At 44.6% G+C, this 15979-nt stretch overlaps 2 protein-coding genes across 2 annotated transcripts; both read left to right on the top strand.

Annotated features, from left to right (window-relative positions):
- Nucleotides 1-1569: 1569 nt before the first annotated feature.
- LOC139309255 (zinc finger protein 557-like) lies at nt 1570-14379 on the top strand. Its single transcript, XM_070933313.1, has 7 exons — nt 1570-1607; nt 2386-2551; nt 2798-2912; nt 5117-5184; nt 6433-6562; nt 9378-9847; nt 12941-14379. Exons 1-7 carry the CDS (start codon nt 1570-1572, stop codon nt 12950-12952), a joined length of 999 nt encoding a protein of 332 aa, XP_070789414.1. The 3' UTR covers nt 12953-14379.
- LOC139311627 (zinc finger protein 845-like) lies at nt 9864-11978 on the top strand. Its single transcript, XM_070936111.1, has one exon. It carries the CDS (start codon nt 9944-9946, stop codon nt 11780-11782), a length of 1839 nt encoding a protein of 612 aa, XP_070792212.1. The 5' UTR covers nt 9864-9943; the 3' UTR covers nt 11783-11978.
- Nucleotides 14380-15979: the final 1600 nt, after the last annotated feature.

Here is a 15979-nt window from a genome sequence, read left to right as displayed (position 1 = left end):
AAAAAAGTACATACAGTCCTTGGTTGTATAAACAGAGGCATAGAATCAAAATCACATGAAGTATTAGTCCTGCTCTATAAAGCCTTAGTAAGAACACACCTGGAATACTTCATCCAGCTTTGGTTATCAAATTACAAAAAAGATGTTGAGACTTTGGAAAAAAGTGCAGAGATTATCAGTAGGCTGAATAAAGGCCTGGAGACTAAAACATAAAATCTTCCATAAAATCACGGAACGGAAGCATACCGTGAGGGGATCTTTGAGATCATCTCATTCAATTTCAGAGCCCACACCTGACTCCATGCGATTGGAGCTCCAGAACTCAAAGTGACCAAGAAGTGACTTCAAGAAACTTGGTGGCTACATCAGAGCTCCAGGCTTAACTAGACCAGGGGTGTCAAACTCGCAGTGCCATGTGCTGGCCACGCCCACCCCTGGTTTAGCCAAAGGGAAGTTGTGATATGTCACGTGATCATAATGTGATACCACGATTTTGACACCCCTGAACTAGACCAAGGTCTCTAAACATGGTAACTTTAAGACTTACGGACTTCAACTCCCAGAATTCCTAAGTTGTCTGTGGGAGTTGAAGTCTTAAAGTCTGAAAGTTGTTGAGGTTCCTGAAGTAGACAATGGGTGCATATTGCTTAATTACTGTATTGCAGAGGTGTTATCTAAAAGAGAATCGGAAGGACCTGGGTCCTTCCCTTTATACAATAACCTTTCAATTGGGGATTCATAATTACTACCTTACAGAAAATTACAAAATTAAAATCATGAAATGTCATAGACAGGAACGACAATTTTAATAAACTGGTCCATCTTAATATCAATGTTATAATATGGTATACTTACTATATGTATATTGAATTGAATACTTTATTTGGTCAGGTGCAATTAGACATGCAAAGTGTATATATGTGTATGTGCATACACATAAACAAATACCCACCACACAGAAATAGATCTATTTATTCACGCTGAGTGGATCTCTTGGGATGTTTCACATTTTCTTCCTGCTTGTTTCCCTTTTATATGTATCTTGGATATATGTAAATATAGTTCCTCGATTATGTTTGGTGAAACATAAAATCATTTTTACTCTTTTCCTGTCACCGTTTTGCAATTCCATCCTTTCTCCAGTCACAGATGAGACGCCATTCCCCCCCCATCTTGATTTCTTCACCAAATGGTCTCGTTCTGAGGTAAACGTTCTGGAACATTCACTAGTTTGAGCTTTTTCTCCTTTTTGGAATTTGGTTTACTTTTGAGATTTCTTGTTCTTCAGCATTATTTCCTTGGTCAGGATTGTGGCTGTGTCCCATCTTCCTCCACTTAAGACCAAAGTGCTCAACAACCGCAAGACACAAGCTGTGTTTCCCAGAGAGCCTCCTGGTCCTTCTCTTCTGACAACCTGGCTGTTTCTGACAGGATTTGGACCCTTTTGAGGCCTCCTCCAATCTCTGCCCAGCCTTCAGGACCGCTGTTCCTGAGGGAAGCGAGTTCAAATCCTCCAGAGATATTTTTCTCCATCTCCACAGACGATTCCTGGACAGGAAGGAGAGGAAGATGGAGAAAGTGCCCCCTCTAGAGACGGTGAAGCCTTTGTCTGCCAGGGAGCAATGGAGAGGGGCCTCTCAAGCCCATCATCCCTGCCCTCTCGCTTCCCCTCAGACGCGCTCCTGTTTCCCGCCTTTTCTACAATCCTGGCCCTTTGTGCGCAATCTACCAGAGGGAGCCTCCTGCTAAGAGAAGTTAGCGTCATGCGCTTCCCATTGGTCCACTGGAGGGTGAACGTCACAGCTGCCTTTCCTGAGGAGGCTGGGAAGGAAATGACACCACAAAGGCTTGCCGCTCTAGGACGCCGCGCTCGCTCTCCTTAACCCCCGGGTCTCCACAGGAGGCGGAGAGGCTGCGGAAGAGTCTGGCGGGGGGAGAGCCAGACGTTTCCCGGGTGAGTTGGGGGCTCTTCCCGGGCAAAGGGAGGCGCAGGAGGGATAAACTCTAGGCCGGCCCTCCTTCGGCTTCAACCCCGGGTCCCATGCTCCCCAGCCGCCCTCTCCATGCGAAGAGCCCGAGTGGGGGGAGGGGAGGGTCGGCCTTGCGGAGGCCCAGCAGGAGCGGAGAGAAGCCGGGCGAGGAGGAGGCAGGATTCGCACCAGGCTCCCTGTCTCCGGAGGGGAGAGAAGCGGGGCAGCCTCTCCAGCTGCCTCCTTCCCGGCCCTGCTCGGGGGCACCTCAGTCCTGCGCTGGGATGAGCCTCTTGGGGCTCCGGGGAGTTTGGGGGAAGGTCGCTCAGTGGCTGAATTCCACTTTCTAATTCTTAATATTTATTTTTTCTTCCCAGCTCAGATACAGAAACTGGAAGCCATTTGTCCCGTGAAGGAAAAGGCATCTGGAGACCCACCAGCAATTCCTGGCTCTTCTGCTCCGAGAGATGGAGAGCTGGGTGCAGGAATATGGAGCAGAGACCAGCTCTCAGGTGGTGGCCCTGGCTGAAGGCTTCCTCCTGAGCCAGGCGGAGGACGAGAAGGAGCAGGACGAGTTGCAGGTAAGAGTTCAATAGAGAATAGAGAATCTGTTTGAATACTTCACCCCTCCTTCCCAAACCTCTCTGACATTCATAATATGTGGCAATGTCCCACCAATTCTTGTAGGACATTGTTCCATTGTTTTCTCATTCAGCCACCCTGATGGATATTGGGGGCTTTGAGGTGGTGTTATGAATATAAGAATCCATTTTATGTCATGTGATGTGCATTAATTCTGCTTCTTCCATCTTTCTTCCTATTGGAAGTGCTGCACTGTGGAGATCAGAGATCCTGAGGGAAAGAAGAATCCATCAACTCTCCTTCAGGGGTTATTTTTCAGGAGGATCCCTTGGGAAGATCAAACTCAGGACACCTCAGGAGGTAATTGAAGATCCTCCAATTACCCATCTGTCTTAACTTCACGCTCTCTTCTCTTCTATACAATACTTTCTCCTATTTATACTTCTTTGCACTAATTGCATCTGCAGATAATTGCCCAGCAGGCCTCTTTAGGTGAGCCTCCTGCTCTTGGGGGAAGGAGGAGATTGAGGTCCACCTGAAAGGGTGTGCAGAGGAATTGGGCGATTTTTCTGGAAGACAAAATTACTCGACTTGGTTTCCAGTTATTTCCAGTTTCCATATCTCCAGGGGGAGCTCGTTCCAGATGGCAGGTGCCCCCACAGAGAAGGCTCTCCCCCTGGGGGCCGCCAGTCGACACTGTTTGACCGACGGCACCCTAAGAAGCCTCTCTCTATGGGAGCGTACTGGTCGGTGAGAGGCTACTGGTGGCAGAAGGCGGTCTCGTAGATACCCCGGTCCCAAGCCATGGAGCGGTGTAAAGGTGGTAACCAAAACCTTGAAGCGCACCCGGAAGACCACCGGGAGCCAGTGCAGCTCGCGCAGGAGGGGGGGTCACATGGGAGCACCACGTCGCTCCCATAACCACCCGCGCAGCCGCATTCCGGAACAGCTGTAGCCTCCGGGTACTCCTCAAGGAGAGCCACATGTAGAGAGCATTGCAGTAGTCCAGGCGGGAAGTGACGAGGGCATGAGTGACCGTATTTAACGAGTCCCGATCCAGAAAGGGACACAACTGGCGAATCAGGCGAACCTGATAAAATGCCCTCCCAGCCACAGCCGTCAAATGCTCTTCTAAAGACAGCTGTGAGTCCAGGAGGACACCCAAGTTGCGAGGCCTCTCCGTGGGGGCCAACGACTCGCCCCCAATAGTCAGTGATGGCACCAAGTGACTATATCGGGATGTCGGAAACCACAGCCACTCGGTCTTGGATGGGTTGAGCCTGAGCCTGTTTCTCCCCATCCAGATCCTTACAGCCTCCAGGCACTGGGACATCACTTTAAGGGCATCATTGGGGTGGTCCGGGGTGGAGATGTACAGCTGATTGTCATCAGCGTATTGGTGGTACTTCACCCCAAAACCACGGATGATCTCGCCCAGCGGCTTCACATAAATGTTGAACAGAAGGGGCGAGAGGGCCGACCCTTGTGGCACTCCACATACAAGGGGCCTCGGGGTCGACCTCTGCCCCCCTGCCAACATAGACTGCGACCGATCGGAGAGAAAGGAGGAGAACCACCGCAACACGATGCCCCCCACCCCTAACTCTTCCAGCCGGTGCAGCATGATACCATGGTCGATGGTATCAAAAGCCTCTGAGAGGTCTAATAGGACCAGGACAGAGGAGCAACCCCTGTCCCGAGCTCTCCAGAGATCATCTACCAATGCGGCCAATGCCATTTCCGTGCTGTACCCAGGCCTGAAGCCCGACTGGAACGGATCCAGATAAGCCGATTCAGCTAGGTACCGAGGGAGCTGTCGTGCTACCACACTCTGAACAACCTTCGCAACAAAGCGAAGGTTGAAGACTGGATGGTAATTAGGCAACGCTGTCGGGTCCAGGGAAGGCTTCTTGAGGACAGGTCTCACCACCGCCTCTTTCAAGGCGGCAGGGAAGACACCCTCACTCAAGGAAACATTTATAATCCCCTGGAGCCAGCCTCGTGTAACCTCCCGAGAGGCCAGCACCAGCCAGGAGGGATACGGGTCCAATAAACATGTGGCAGCATTCAGTCTACTCAGTATCCTGTCCACGTCTTCAGGAGTCCCAGAATCAAACTCTTCCCAGATAATATTCTCATGACCTGCCTCCATCCTCCCCCCTGAATCTACCCCGTCAGAGTCCAGGTGTTCCCGAATCTGAGCGATTTTATCATACAGATACTGTACAAAATCCTCGGCTCTACCCTCCAAGAGGTCCTCCCGCGCTTCCTGAAGGAGTTCCCGTTTTAACTATTGCAACGGGCTCTACATGGGGCTGCCCTTGAAGGGTATGTGGGCTCCACTTGGTGCAAAACATAGTGGTCCACATGGTTTTCTGCAGATCCCAGTGTGCACATTTATCAACTCTCCTGCAGGAGCTGTATTGGCTGCCAATTTGCTTCCGGGTGCGATTCAAGGTTCTGGTTGTCGCCTTTAAAGCCCTTCATGGCTTCGGACCAGCTTATCTGAGGAAATAAATAAATATTTTGTTAATTATTATTTTGAAATTATTTATTTCTTACAGAGAAACAAAGAATGAAATTTTCTGGTTTTCATGACAGCAATCAAACACCGGCTGAACCTCTAAATCAAGTAAGAAAAGGAAAAGTTATTAGATCTGTATTCTCCCTTCAGGAAGTGAACTGGGTGTGCAGAATGCTCTCTGCTTCTATTCCCTTGTTTGGACTGGATTATTTTTGTGTCCTTCCACAACATGGAGAGCAGAATAGCAGGTTGAAGTTGCTGTCAGCCAGCATAGCTTCCTCTGGTTGTCTTGTTCTGCTAGGTGCTCCTCCAACTTTGCCTTTACAGGAAGCATTTCTTTTAAAGTCCTTGAAGAATTAGGAATAAACGTATGACAGTGGCAGGAATTGCTGGACCACTTTTCTTTTTGTAATTTATCAACCTCCTAAGGTACAGATTAACAGAGTTGGAAGGGACCTTGTAGGTCATAACACCATTTCTGCAGTTGGCAGTCTAGTCACTTCTTGAAAGCTCCCAGTGATGACGCTCCCACTTCTGAAGGAAACTTCTGTTCCATGGGTTGATTGCTTTCACTGTCAGAAAATGTCTCCTTATTTCCAGGTAGAATCACTCCTTGTTCAGTTTCCATCCATTATTCCTTGACTGGCCTTCAGGTGCTTTGGAAAATAGCTTGACCCCCCTCCTCTCTGTGGCAGCCCCTCAAATATTGGAACACTGCTACCCTGTCTCCCCTGATCCTTCTCTTCATTAGACTAGCCATGCCCAGTTCCTGCAAACGTTCATCGTATGTTTTAGCCTCCAGTCCCTTCATCATCTTGGTTGCTCTTCTGTGCACTCTTTCTAGAGTCTCAAAATCTTTTTTACATCATGGCAATCAATACTGGATGCAAAGTTCCTATGTGTGGTCTTACCAAGGCATTATAAAGTGATACTACTACTTCATGTGATCTTGATTCTATCTCTCTCTTAATGCAACCTATGATTCTGTTGGGTGTCTTTTGGCAACTGTAGCACACTGCTGGCTCATGTTTAACCGATTGTCCACTAGGACTCCAAGATCCCTGTTGCACTTTCTACTGTAGAACCAGGCATCACCTATTCTATGGCAGTGCATTTGGTTTTTCTTTCCTAAATGTAGCACATTACATTTCTCACCATTGAAGTTCATTTGGTTAGAAGTGCCAATCTGTCAATCCTTCTATATCTCAAGCTTATCTTGTGGAGTGTTAGTATTGCTGTCAATTTGGTCTTGTCGGCAAATTTGATGAGTTCCCCTTCTATCAGCTTGTCTAAATCATTGATGAAGATGAACAGCTCTTGCTAATCCTCCTGTTCTGTTCTTTTCTCCGTGTTCAGGAGAGTCTTGTGTCCTTCGAGGAGGTGGCTGTGTATTTCTCTGAGGAGGAATGGTCTCTGCTGGATTCTGATCAAAAAGCGCTGCATTCGGAAGTCATGCTTGAAAACTATAGGAACGTGGCCTCCCTCGGTAAGTTTTTTTGTCCCAAATCAGAGAGTTCAAGAAGCCAGATTATAGTTAGTTTTTTATTAAATAAATCACTAATCAGATACTGTCTCCTGGGAGGGAGAAGGAAAGGATCTGGCCTTCTGGTACTCCAAGGAAGGAAAGAGTCAATGTCTCTTTGTTGAGATGCTTTTGGGCCATTTCTTTAGAATAAAATAGAACACAACACAACACAATACTTATTTGGCCAAGTGTGATTGGACACAAGGAATTTGTCTTGGTCCATACGCTCTTAAAAGAAAAGATACATTCGTCAAGAGTCATAAATTACAACACTTAATGATAGTCATAGGGAACAAGTAAGCAATCATATCATATCAGCAAACAGTCAATATAAGTCTTAAGGATACCAGCAACAAGGTTACAGTCATACAGTTGTAAGTGGGAGGAGATGGGTGGTGAGAACGATGAGAAGATTAATAGTAATGCAGATTTAGTAACTAGTTTACTAAACAGTGTTGACGGCATATTTTTTTTAGCAGAGTGATGACATTTGGGAAGAAACTGTACTTGTGTCTAGTTTTTCTGGCGTGCAGTGCTCTATAGCGTCGTTTTGAGGGCAGGAGTTAAAACAGTTTATATCCAGGATGCAAGGGGTCTGTAAATATTTTCACAGCCCTCTTTTTGACTTGTGCAGTATACAGGTCCTCAATGGAAGGCAGGTTGGAAGTAATTGTTTTTTCTGCAATTCTAATTATCCTCTGAAGTCTGTGTCTGTCTTGTTGAGTTGCAGAACCAAACCAGGCAGTTATAGAGATGCAGATGACAGACTCAATAATTCCTCTGTAGAACTGGATCAGCAGCTCCTTGCGCAGTTTGAGCTTTCTGAGTTGGTGCAGAAAGAACATTCTTTGTTGTGCTTTTTTGATGACAATTTTGAAGTTAGGTGTCTATTTTAAGTCTTTATTTTTCCATTTCTATTTGAACTTATCTGTGGAGGCTGAAAAGAATGAGGTTTGCTTTTATGTGTCCTCTGGAGGTCATGTGAAAAGAATATGTTGTCATTTGTCCTCTGAAACCTCCCAAAATTTTGTGAGAACAGAACTTTCATGCTCAGGCCATGGAAGAGCATTCTCCCAATCCAATTCAAGAACAAAGACCTTATGCAGTGTGACTTAGACTTTACGAGGATATAGCAAGATGTTGATTCCTTTACCTGCTTGGATGCATTTGCAGAAAAAAGAGGCCTTAAGTAGTGAGAGATACGCAAGGTCAATAGTGGGAAATCTGGCACTATTGATCTCATAGAATCTAGCACTACAGTAGGGGTGAAATGCTCCCGGTTCGGACCGGATCGCCTGATGTGGTAGCGAGGAGGGCACGTGGTTAGGAGAACCAGTACCAAAAATCCCTACCCCCTGCCCCCCCATGCCTAGATGAGCCGCGTAATCATCAGAGGCTTTTTTAAAATTATTAAATGCATTTTTTCTACAACCACTTCAGCCGAAAGACTGCTTTTAAAAGTAAAAGAAAAGCCTCTGATGATCGCGCGGCTCAGCTGGGATTATCAGAGGCCTATAAAAGCATTTTTTCTACCACCTCTTCTGCCAAAGAGATTGCAGGAAAAAAATCTTTTAAAAACCTCTGACAATCAGGCAACTCAGCTGAGATCATCAGAGGCTTTTAAAAGAAAAAAGCCTCTGTCAATCAGACAAATCGGCCAAAGAGATTGTAGAAAAGATGCTTTTAAAAGCCTCTAAGGATCCCAGCAGAGTTGCCTGATCGGCAGAGGCTTTTAAAAGTATTTTTTTACAACCTCTGCGGCTGAAGAGGTGGTAGAAAAAACGGTTTTAAAAGTAAAAAAAAAGAGTTGGCCATGCCCACCCAGTCACATTCCCCCCACCAAGTCACGCCCACAGAACCGGTAGCAACAAATTTTACATTCCACCACTGCACTACAGTACTTTAGGCCTCTGTTCCTAGCTAACCAAGGGCTGCAATACATCCAGGGCAAAATGCTTTGCAAACAAAGGGAAGGCCTCTTTGTTTTCAAAGACTTTTGCCCTGGATCTCGTGCAGTCCTCAGTTTGTAGGGAACAGAGGCCTAAAGTACTGCAGTGCAAGATCACGCGAGATCATTAGTGTGAGATCTTGCACTAATCATCTTGTGTGATCTCGCACTAAAGTAGTTTAGGCCACGGTTCTCTGCAATTGTAAACCTGTACGAGATCCAGCCAAAAAACCCTTTCAAGCCGAGGAGACTTTGGGGCAGCAAAATAGCCATTTTTGAAGCCTCCCAACCTTTCCAGTCTCAGCACAATGAGTGTTTACAAGCCAATAGGAGGCTTCAATCAAGGGACTTTGCTCCAAAGTCTCATCGTTGGGATCAAGGAACTGGCCGAGCGGGAGTCCTGCCTGCCTGCCAGAGGCTGTGGAGTAGCTGCTCCAAGGTACACCGGGGAAGAAAGAGCTTTTTTCAAAATTGTTTTAGTTCTCACAGGTCTCTGTTAAAATTAATCCACCCCAGTAAATCTTAAGTTTTCTCCTTATGCGTCCTTGGATGTTTCCCCTGATTATTCCTTGACTCAAAACAGACTTTGATTGAGATTTGCAGATCTTTAGATAGTTGTAAAGAAAGAGATGTTTTCTAGATATTTTCAAATCTTTCAGGACTCATGAAGATAGAAATCATCCTGTCTATATCACACCGTTGTAAGCATGCAAACATAAAACATAATGGAATTTTGGAAAAATTCAGAAGGAAATTCACTTGACTTTGTACGGTTTGATCTTTTTCTCTTAACCTTGTTATCGTTTTCATTTCTCTTCTGCTTTGAAGGTAATAATGGGCAGGAGAATCAACATTTCTGTGAACTGTTCCAAGTGATCAATGCTAAAGATGGAACAGAGAAGTTTGGAATTCGAATGGAACCAGAAACCCATGATAGAAACCAGTCAAATGATTGGAATCAGGAAAGCTCAGCTTCCACTGATGCTGCGATGCAAGACTTTCTTGCCCAACAGGAGAAAATAAGGAAAAAATATATTGGGAATAGTATGAAGCCAATCAAAGCTGAATTACAAGTAAAAGAACACTATTTAAGCCAAAACAAAGGAGAAGATGCTATAAGAAGACACAACGGACAAAGTTACAATGGGACATTCATTCCTTCTCTTGGAAATAAGTTCCTTACATCTCAAAAAGTGATAGACACAAAAGAGAAGCCTTACAAATGTTTGGAATGTGGAACATGTTTTGGAAAAAGCAGGCAACTTACTTCCCATGAAAGGATTCACACTGGGGGGAAGGTATACAAATGCAGAGAGTCTGGTAACGGGTTCAGAAGACGTAGTAATCTTATTTCCCCTAAAAGGATCCACTCAGGAGAGAAACCATATAAATGCATGGCATGTGGAAAGACCTTTGCTCGAAGAGGTCATCTTATTTCCCATAATATGATTCACACAGGGGAGAAGCCATTTAAATGTATGGAATGTGGAAAGACTTTTACTCACAGAAGTAATCTTATTCGCCATAAAATAATCCACACCGGGAAGAAGCCATTTAAATGCATGGAGTGTGGCAAGATGTTTAGTCAAAGAGGTCATCTTACTTCCCATAAGAGGATCCACACAGGGGAGAAGCCATTTAAATGCATGGAATGTGGAAAGACCTTTGCTCAAAAAAGTCATCTTATTTTACATAAAGTGATCCACACAGGGGAGAAGCCATTTAAATGCCTGGAGTGTGGAAAGACCTTTGCTCAAAGAAGTAATCTTATTCGCCATAAAATGATCCACACAGAAGAGAAGCCATATAAATGCATGGAGTGTGGAAAGTCCTTTACTCGTAGCAGTGTTCTTACGATGCACAAAAAGTTCCACACAGGGGAGAAGCTGTATAAATGCATGGATTGCGGAAAGACCTTTGCTCAAAGATGTAATCTTATTTCCCATATGAAGACCCACACCGGGGAGAAGCCGTATAAATGCATGGAGTGTGGAAAGACATTTGCTCGAAGTGCTAATCTTAATTCCCATAATATGATTCACACAGGGGAGAAGCTGTATAAATGCATGGAGTGTGGCAAGACCTTTGCTCAAAGAAGTAATCTTATTCACCATAAGAGGATCCACACAGGGGAGAAGCCATTTAAATGTATGGAATGTGGAAAAACCTTTGCTCAAAAACATCATCTTATTTTACATCAGGTGATCCACACAGGGGAGAAGCCATTTAAATGCATGGAATGTGGAAAGACTTTTGCTCACAGAAGTAATCTTATTCGCCATAAGAGGATCCACACAGGGGAGAAGCCATTTAAATGTACGGAATGTGGAAAAACCTTTGCTGAAAAAAATCATCTTATTTTACATCAGGTGATCCACACAGGGGAGAAGCCATTTAAATGCATGGAATGTGGAAAGACTTTTGCTCACAGAAGTAATCTTATTCGCCACAAGATGATCCACACAGGGAAGAAGCTGTATAAATGCATGGAGTGTGGAAAGGCCTTTACTCGTAGCAGTGAACTTACTATGCACAAAAAATTCCATACAGGGGAAAAGCTGTATAAATGCATGGAATATGGAAAGACCTTTGCTCGAAGAGGTCATATTTCCCATAATAAGATCCACACAGGGGAGAAGCCATTTAAATGTATGGAATGTGGAAAAACCTTTGCTTACAGAAATGCACTTACTACCCACAAAAGGATCCACACAGGGGAGAAGCCATTTAAATGCTTGGAGTGTGGAAAGACATTTGCTCAACGTGGTAATCTTATTTCCCATAATATGATTCACACAGGGGAGAAGCCATTTAAATGTATGGAATGTGGAAAGACATTTGCTCAATGTGGTAATCTTATTTCCCATAATATGATTCACACAGGGGAGAAGCCATTTAAATGTATGGAATGTGGAAAAACCTTTGCTTATAGAAATGCACTTACTACCCACAAAAGGATCCACACGGGGGAGAAGCCATTTAAATGCATGGAGTGTGGAAAGACCTTTGCTCGGAGATACCATCTTAATTGCCATAAGAGGATCCACACAGGGGAGAAGCCATTCAAATGCATGGAATGTGGAAAGACCTTTGCTCAAAAATGTCATCTTACTGTACATGAGGTGATCCACACACGGGAGAAGCCTTTTAAATGCATGGAGTGTGGAAAGACCTTTGGTCGGAGACACCATCTTAATTGCCATAAGGTGATCCACACGGGAGAAGCCATTTAAAATGCATGGAGTGTGGAAAGACCTTTGCTCAAAAATATCACCTTAATTGCCATAAAATGAGCCACACAGGAGAGACCATATAAATGCATGAAATGTGGAAAGAATTTTGCTCAGAATGGTAGTCTTCTCATAAAAGGATCCATGCTCAGGACAAACTATATAGCAATAGCAATTCACATAGACTTATATACCACTCCACAATGCTTTACAACTTTCTCTCAGCAGTTTAGAAAGTCAGCATATGCTCCCCAGCAATCTGGGTCCTCATTTTACCCACCTCAGAAGGATGAAAGCTGAATGAACCATGACCCTGTCAAAATCAAATTACTGGCTGTGGGCAATTAGCCTATAGTATAGCATTTTAAGCACTGATGCACCATGTCTCTATAGATTTTTATATGTCTGCATATTGTACCATTCTGATCCAAAGGAGACAAGGTTGAATCCAAGAAAATGAAATTTAATGTGGAAAAAAGGAACATTTTACACCTGGGCAGGAAGAACAGATTACATGGCTCAAAAATAGTAACTGTGAAGGGTCCTTGGAGTTGGAATGGATGATCACTTAAGCATGAATCACCTGTGTGTGGCAGCAGATAAAAAAAAGTGCATACAATCCTTGGTTGTATAAACAGAGGCATAGAATCAAAATCACATGAAGTATTAGTACCGCTCCATAAAGCCTTAGTAAGACCACACCTGGAATACTGCATCCTGTTTGGGTCATCACATTACAAAAAAGATGTTGAAACTTTGGGCATAGTGCAAAGAACAGCTAAACTGATTAAAGGCCGGAAGACTAAAATAAGAATGGTTATAGGAACCGGGCATGGCTAGTCTAGTGAAGAGAGGGACCAGGGAAGACAGGATAGCAGTGTTCCAATATTTGAGGGGCTTCCACAGAGACGAGGGAGTCAAGCTATTTTCCAAGGGATCAGACAAGGAATAATGGATGGAAACTGATCAAGAATTTTTCTGACAGAACAATCGACTAATGAAAGAGCTTGACTTCAGAAGTTGTGGGAGCTTCATCACTTCATTTGTCAGAAATGGTGTAGGGTCTCCTGCTTGGGTGGGGGGTTGGACTAGAATAGATGAATTACAAGGTCCATTCCAACTCTGTTAATCTAATATCTAATTTTTCCCCCAAACCACCAGAGGGCAAGATAAGAAACAAATGGATGGAAACTAATCAAGGAAAGAAGCAATCTAGAATTTCTTTACAGTGAGGACAATTAACCAGTGGAACAGTTCACCTTTAGACATTGTGGGTGCTTCATCACTGGACAGAGGCATAGAATCAAAATCACATGAAGTATTAGTCCTGCTCAGGGTGGATTTGATTTAAATCAAGTTGATATAAATCACGATTTAAATATGATTTAAATCACTAGTAAAAAGGCTTGATTTAAACCATAATTTTTAAAGAGCAACTGCCATCTCTGTCCCTCAGCGGCTCCTCCTGTGACCTGCTATTGACTCGCCGAGAGTCCCAATATTGCAGAATATACAACCTCGTCCTATATAACTAAACTCCATTTCATGCTGAATAAACTAAATTATTAATGTATCTTAAATAGAAACTATCTTTAGATAGATTTTTTACTCCCAAAGCATTTTATTAAAATGAATTTGATCCAAAAAAATCGATTTAAATCAAAAAAATCTGATTTTTTTGATTTAAAAAAAAATCATTGATTTTTATCCACCCTGGTCCTGCTCTATAAAGCCTTAGTAAGAACACATCTGGAATACTGCATCCAATTTTGGTTATCAAATTACAAAAAAGATGTTGAGACTTTGGAAAAAGTGCAGAGATTAGCATAGGCTGAATAAAGGCCTGGAGACTAAAACATAAAATCTTCCATAAAATCACGGAACGGAAGGATACCGTGAGGGGATCTTTGAGATCATCTCATTCAATTTCAGAGCCCACACCTGATCCCATGAGATTGGAGCTCCAGAACTCAAAGTGACCAAGAAGTGACTTCAAGAAACTTGGTGGCTACATCAGAGCTCCAGGCTTAACTAGACCAGGGGTGTCAAACTCGCAGTGCCATGTGCTGGCCACGCCCACCCCTGGTTTAGCCAAAGGGAAGTTGTGATATGTCACGTGATCATAATGTGATACCACGAGTTTGACACCCCTGAACTAGACCAAGGTCTCTAAACGTAACTTTAAGACTTACGGACTTCAACTCCCAGAATTCCTAAGTTGTCTGTGGGAGTTGAAGTCTTAAAGTCTGAAAGTTGCTGAGGTTCCTGAAGTAGACTGGGTGCATATTGCTTAATTACTGTATTGCAGAGATGTTATCTAAAAGAGAATCGGAAGGACCTGGGTCCTTCCCTTTATACAATAACCTTTCAATTGGGGATTCATAATTACTACCTTACAGAAAATTACAAAATTAAAATCATGAAATGTCATAGACAGGAACGACAATTGTAATAAACTGGTCCATTTAAATAACAATGTTATAATATGGTATACTTATATGTATATTGAATTGAATTGAATACTTTATTTGGTCAAGTGCAATTAGACATGCAAAGTGTATGTGTGTATTTACGTACACATAAACAAATACAACACAGAAATAGATCTATTTATTCACGCTGAGTGGATCTCTTGGGATGTTTCACATTTTCTTCCTGCTTGTTTCCCTTTTATATGTATCTTGGATATATGTAAATATAGTTCCTCGATTATGTTTGGTGAAACATAAAATCATTTTTCACTCTTTTCCTGTCACCATTTTGCAATTCCATCCTTTCTCCAGTCACAGATGAGACGCCATTTCCCCCCCCCCTCTTGATTTCTTCACCAAACAGTCTCATTCTGAGGTAAAAGTTCTGGAATGTTCACTAGTTTGAGCTCTTTCTCCATTTTGGAATTGGTTTACCTTTGAGATTTCTTGTTCTTCAGCATTATATCCTTGGTCACGAGCAGCCGCTCGACCTTTCCAATTGCTTTAATTAATTGAATTAATTATTTTATTAAAATATCTGAGAATTAATTCTTAGATACCCAGAGCCGTGAGCGTGAGAAGGGCAGCTTCATATATTGAATTAAAGAAATGAAAACCGATAGAAATCTCCATTTTTCTGATTGTGGCTGTGTCCCATCTTCCCCCGCTTAAGACCAAAGTTCTCAACAACCGCAAGACACAAGCTGTGTTTCCCAGAGAGCCTCGTGGTCCTTCTCTTCTGACCACCTGGCTGTTTCTGACTGGATTTGGACCCTTTTGAGGCCTCCTCCAATCTCTGCCCAGCCTTCAGGGCCGCTGTTCCTGAGGGAAGCGAGTTCAAATCCTCCAGAGAGATTTTTCTCCATCTCCACAGACGATTCCTGGACAGGAAGGAGAGGAAGATGGAGAAAGTGCCCCCTCTGGAGACCTTGAAGCCTTTGTCTGCCAGGGAGCAATGGAGAGGGGCCTCTCAAGCCCATCATCCCTGCCCTCTCCCTTCCCCTCAGACGCGCTCCTGTTTCCCGCCTTTTCTACAATCCTGGCCCTTTGCGCGCAATCCACTAGGGGGAGCCTTCTGCTAAGAGAAGGTAACGTCATGCGCTTCCCCATTGGTCCACTGGAGGCCGAACGTCACAGCTGCCTTTCCTGAGGAGGCTGGGAAGGAAATGACATCACAAACGCTTGCCGCTCTAGGAAGCCACACTCGCTCTCCCTAACCCCTGGGGCTCCGCAAGAGGCGGAGAGGCTGCGGGAGAGTCTGGCGGGGGGAGATCCAGACGTGCACCGGGTGAGTTGGGTGCTCTTCCCGGGCAAAGGGAGGCGCAGGAGGGAGAGACTCTCACCCGGCCCTCCTTCGGCTTCAACCCCAGATCCCATACTCCACAGCCGCCCTCTCCATGCGAAGAGCCCGAGTGGGGGGAGGGGAGGGTCGGCCTTGTGGAGGCCCCGCAGGAGCGGAGAGAAGCCGGGCGAGGAGGAGGCAGGATTCGCACCAGGCTCCCTGTCTCCGGAGGGGAGAGAAGCGGGGCGGCCTCTCCAGCTGCCTCCTTCCCGGCCCTGCTCGGGGGCACCTCAGTCCTGCGCTGGGATGAGCCTCTTGGGGCTCCGGGGAGGTTGGGGGAAGGTCGCTCAGTGGCTGAATTCCACTTTCTAATTCTTAATGTTTATTTTTTCTTCCCATCTCAGATACAGAAACTGGAAGCTATTTGTGGTCTTTGCAAGGCAAACT

The sequence above is a fragment of the Pituophis catenifer genome, unplaced genomic scaffold, assembly GCF_029215685.1.
Source record: "Pituophis catenifer annectens isolate HBS135680 unplaced genomic scaffold, rPitCat1.0.hap2 SCAF_2, whole genome shotgun sequence".
Lineage (NCBI taxonomy): Eukaryota > Metazoa > Chordata > Lepidosauria > Squamata > Colubridae > Pituophis > Pituophis catenifer.
Note: the sequence above shows the minus strand (reverse complement) of the source record. Positions and strands in the feature narration are given on the sequence as shown.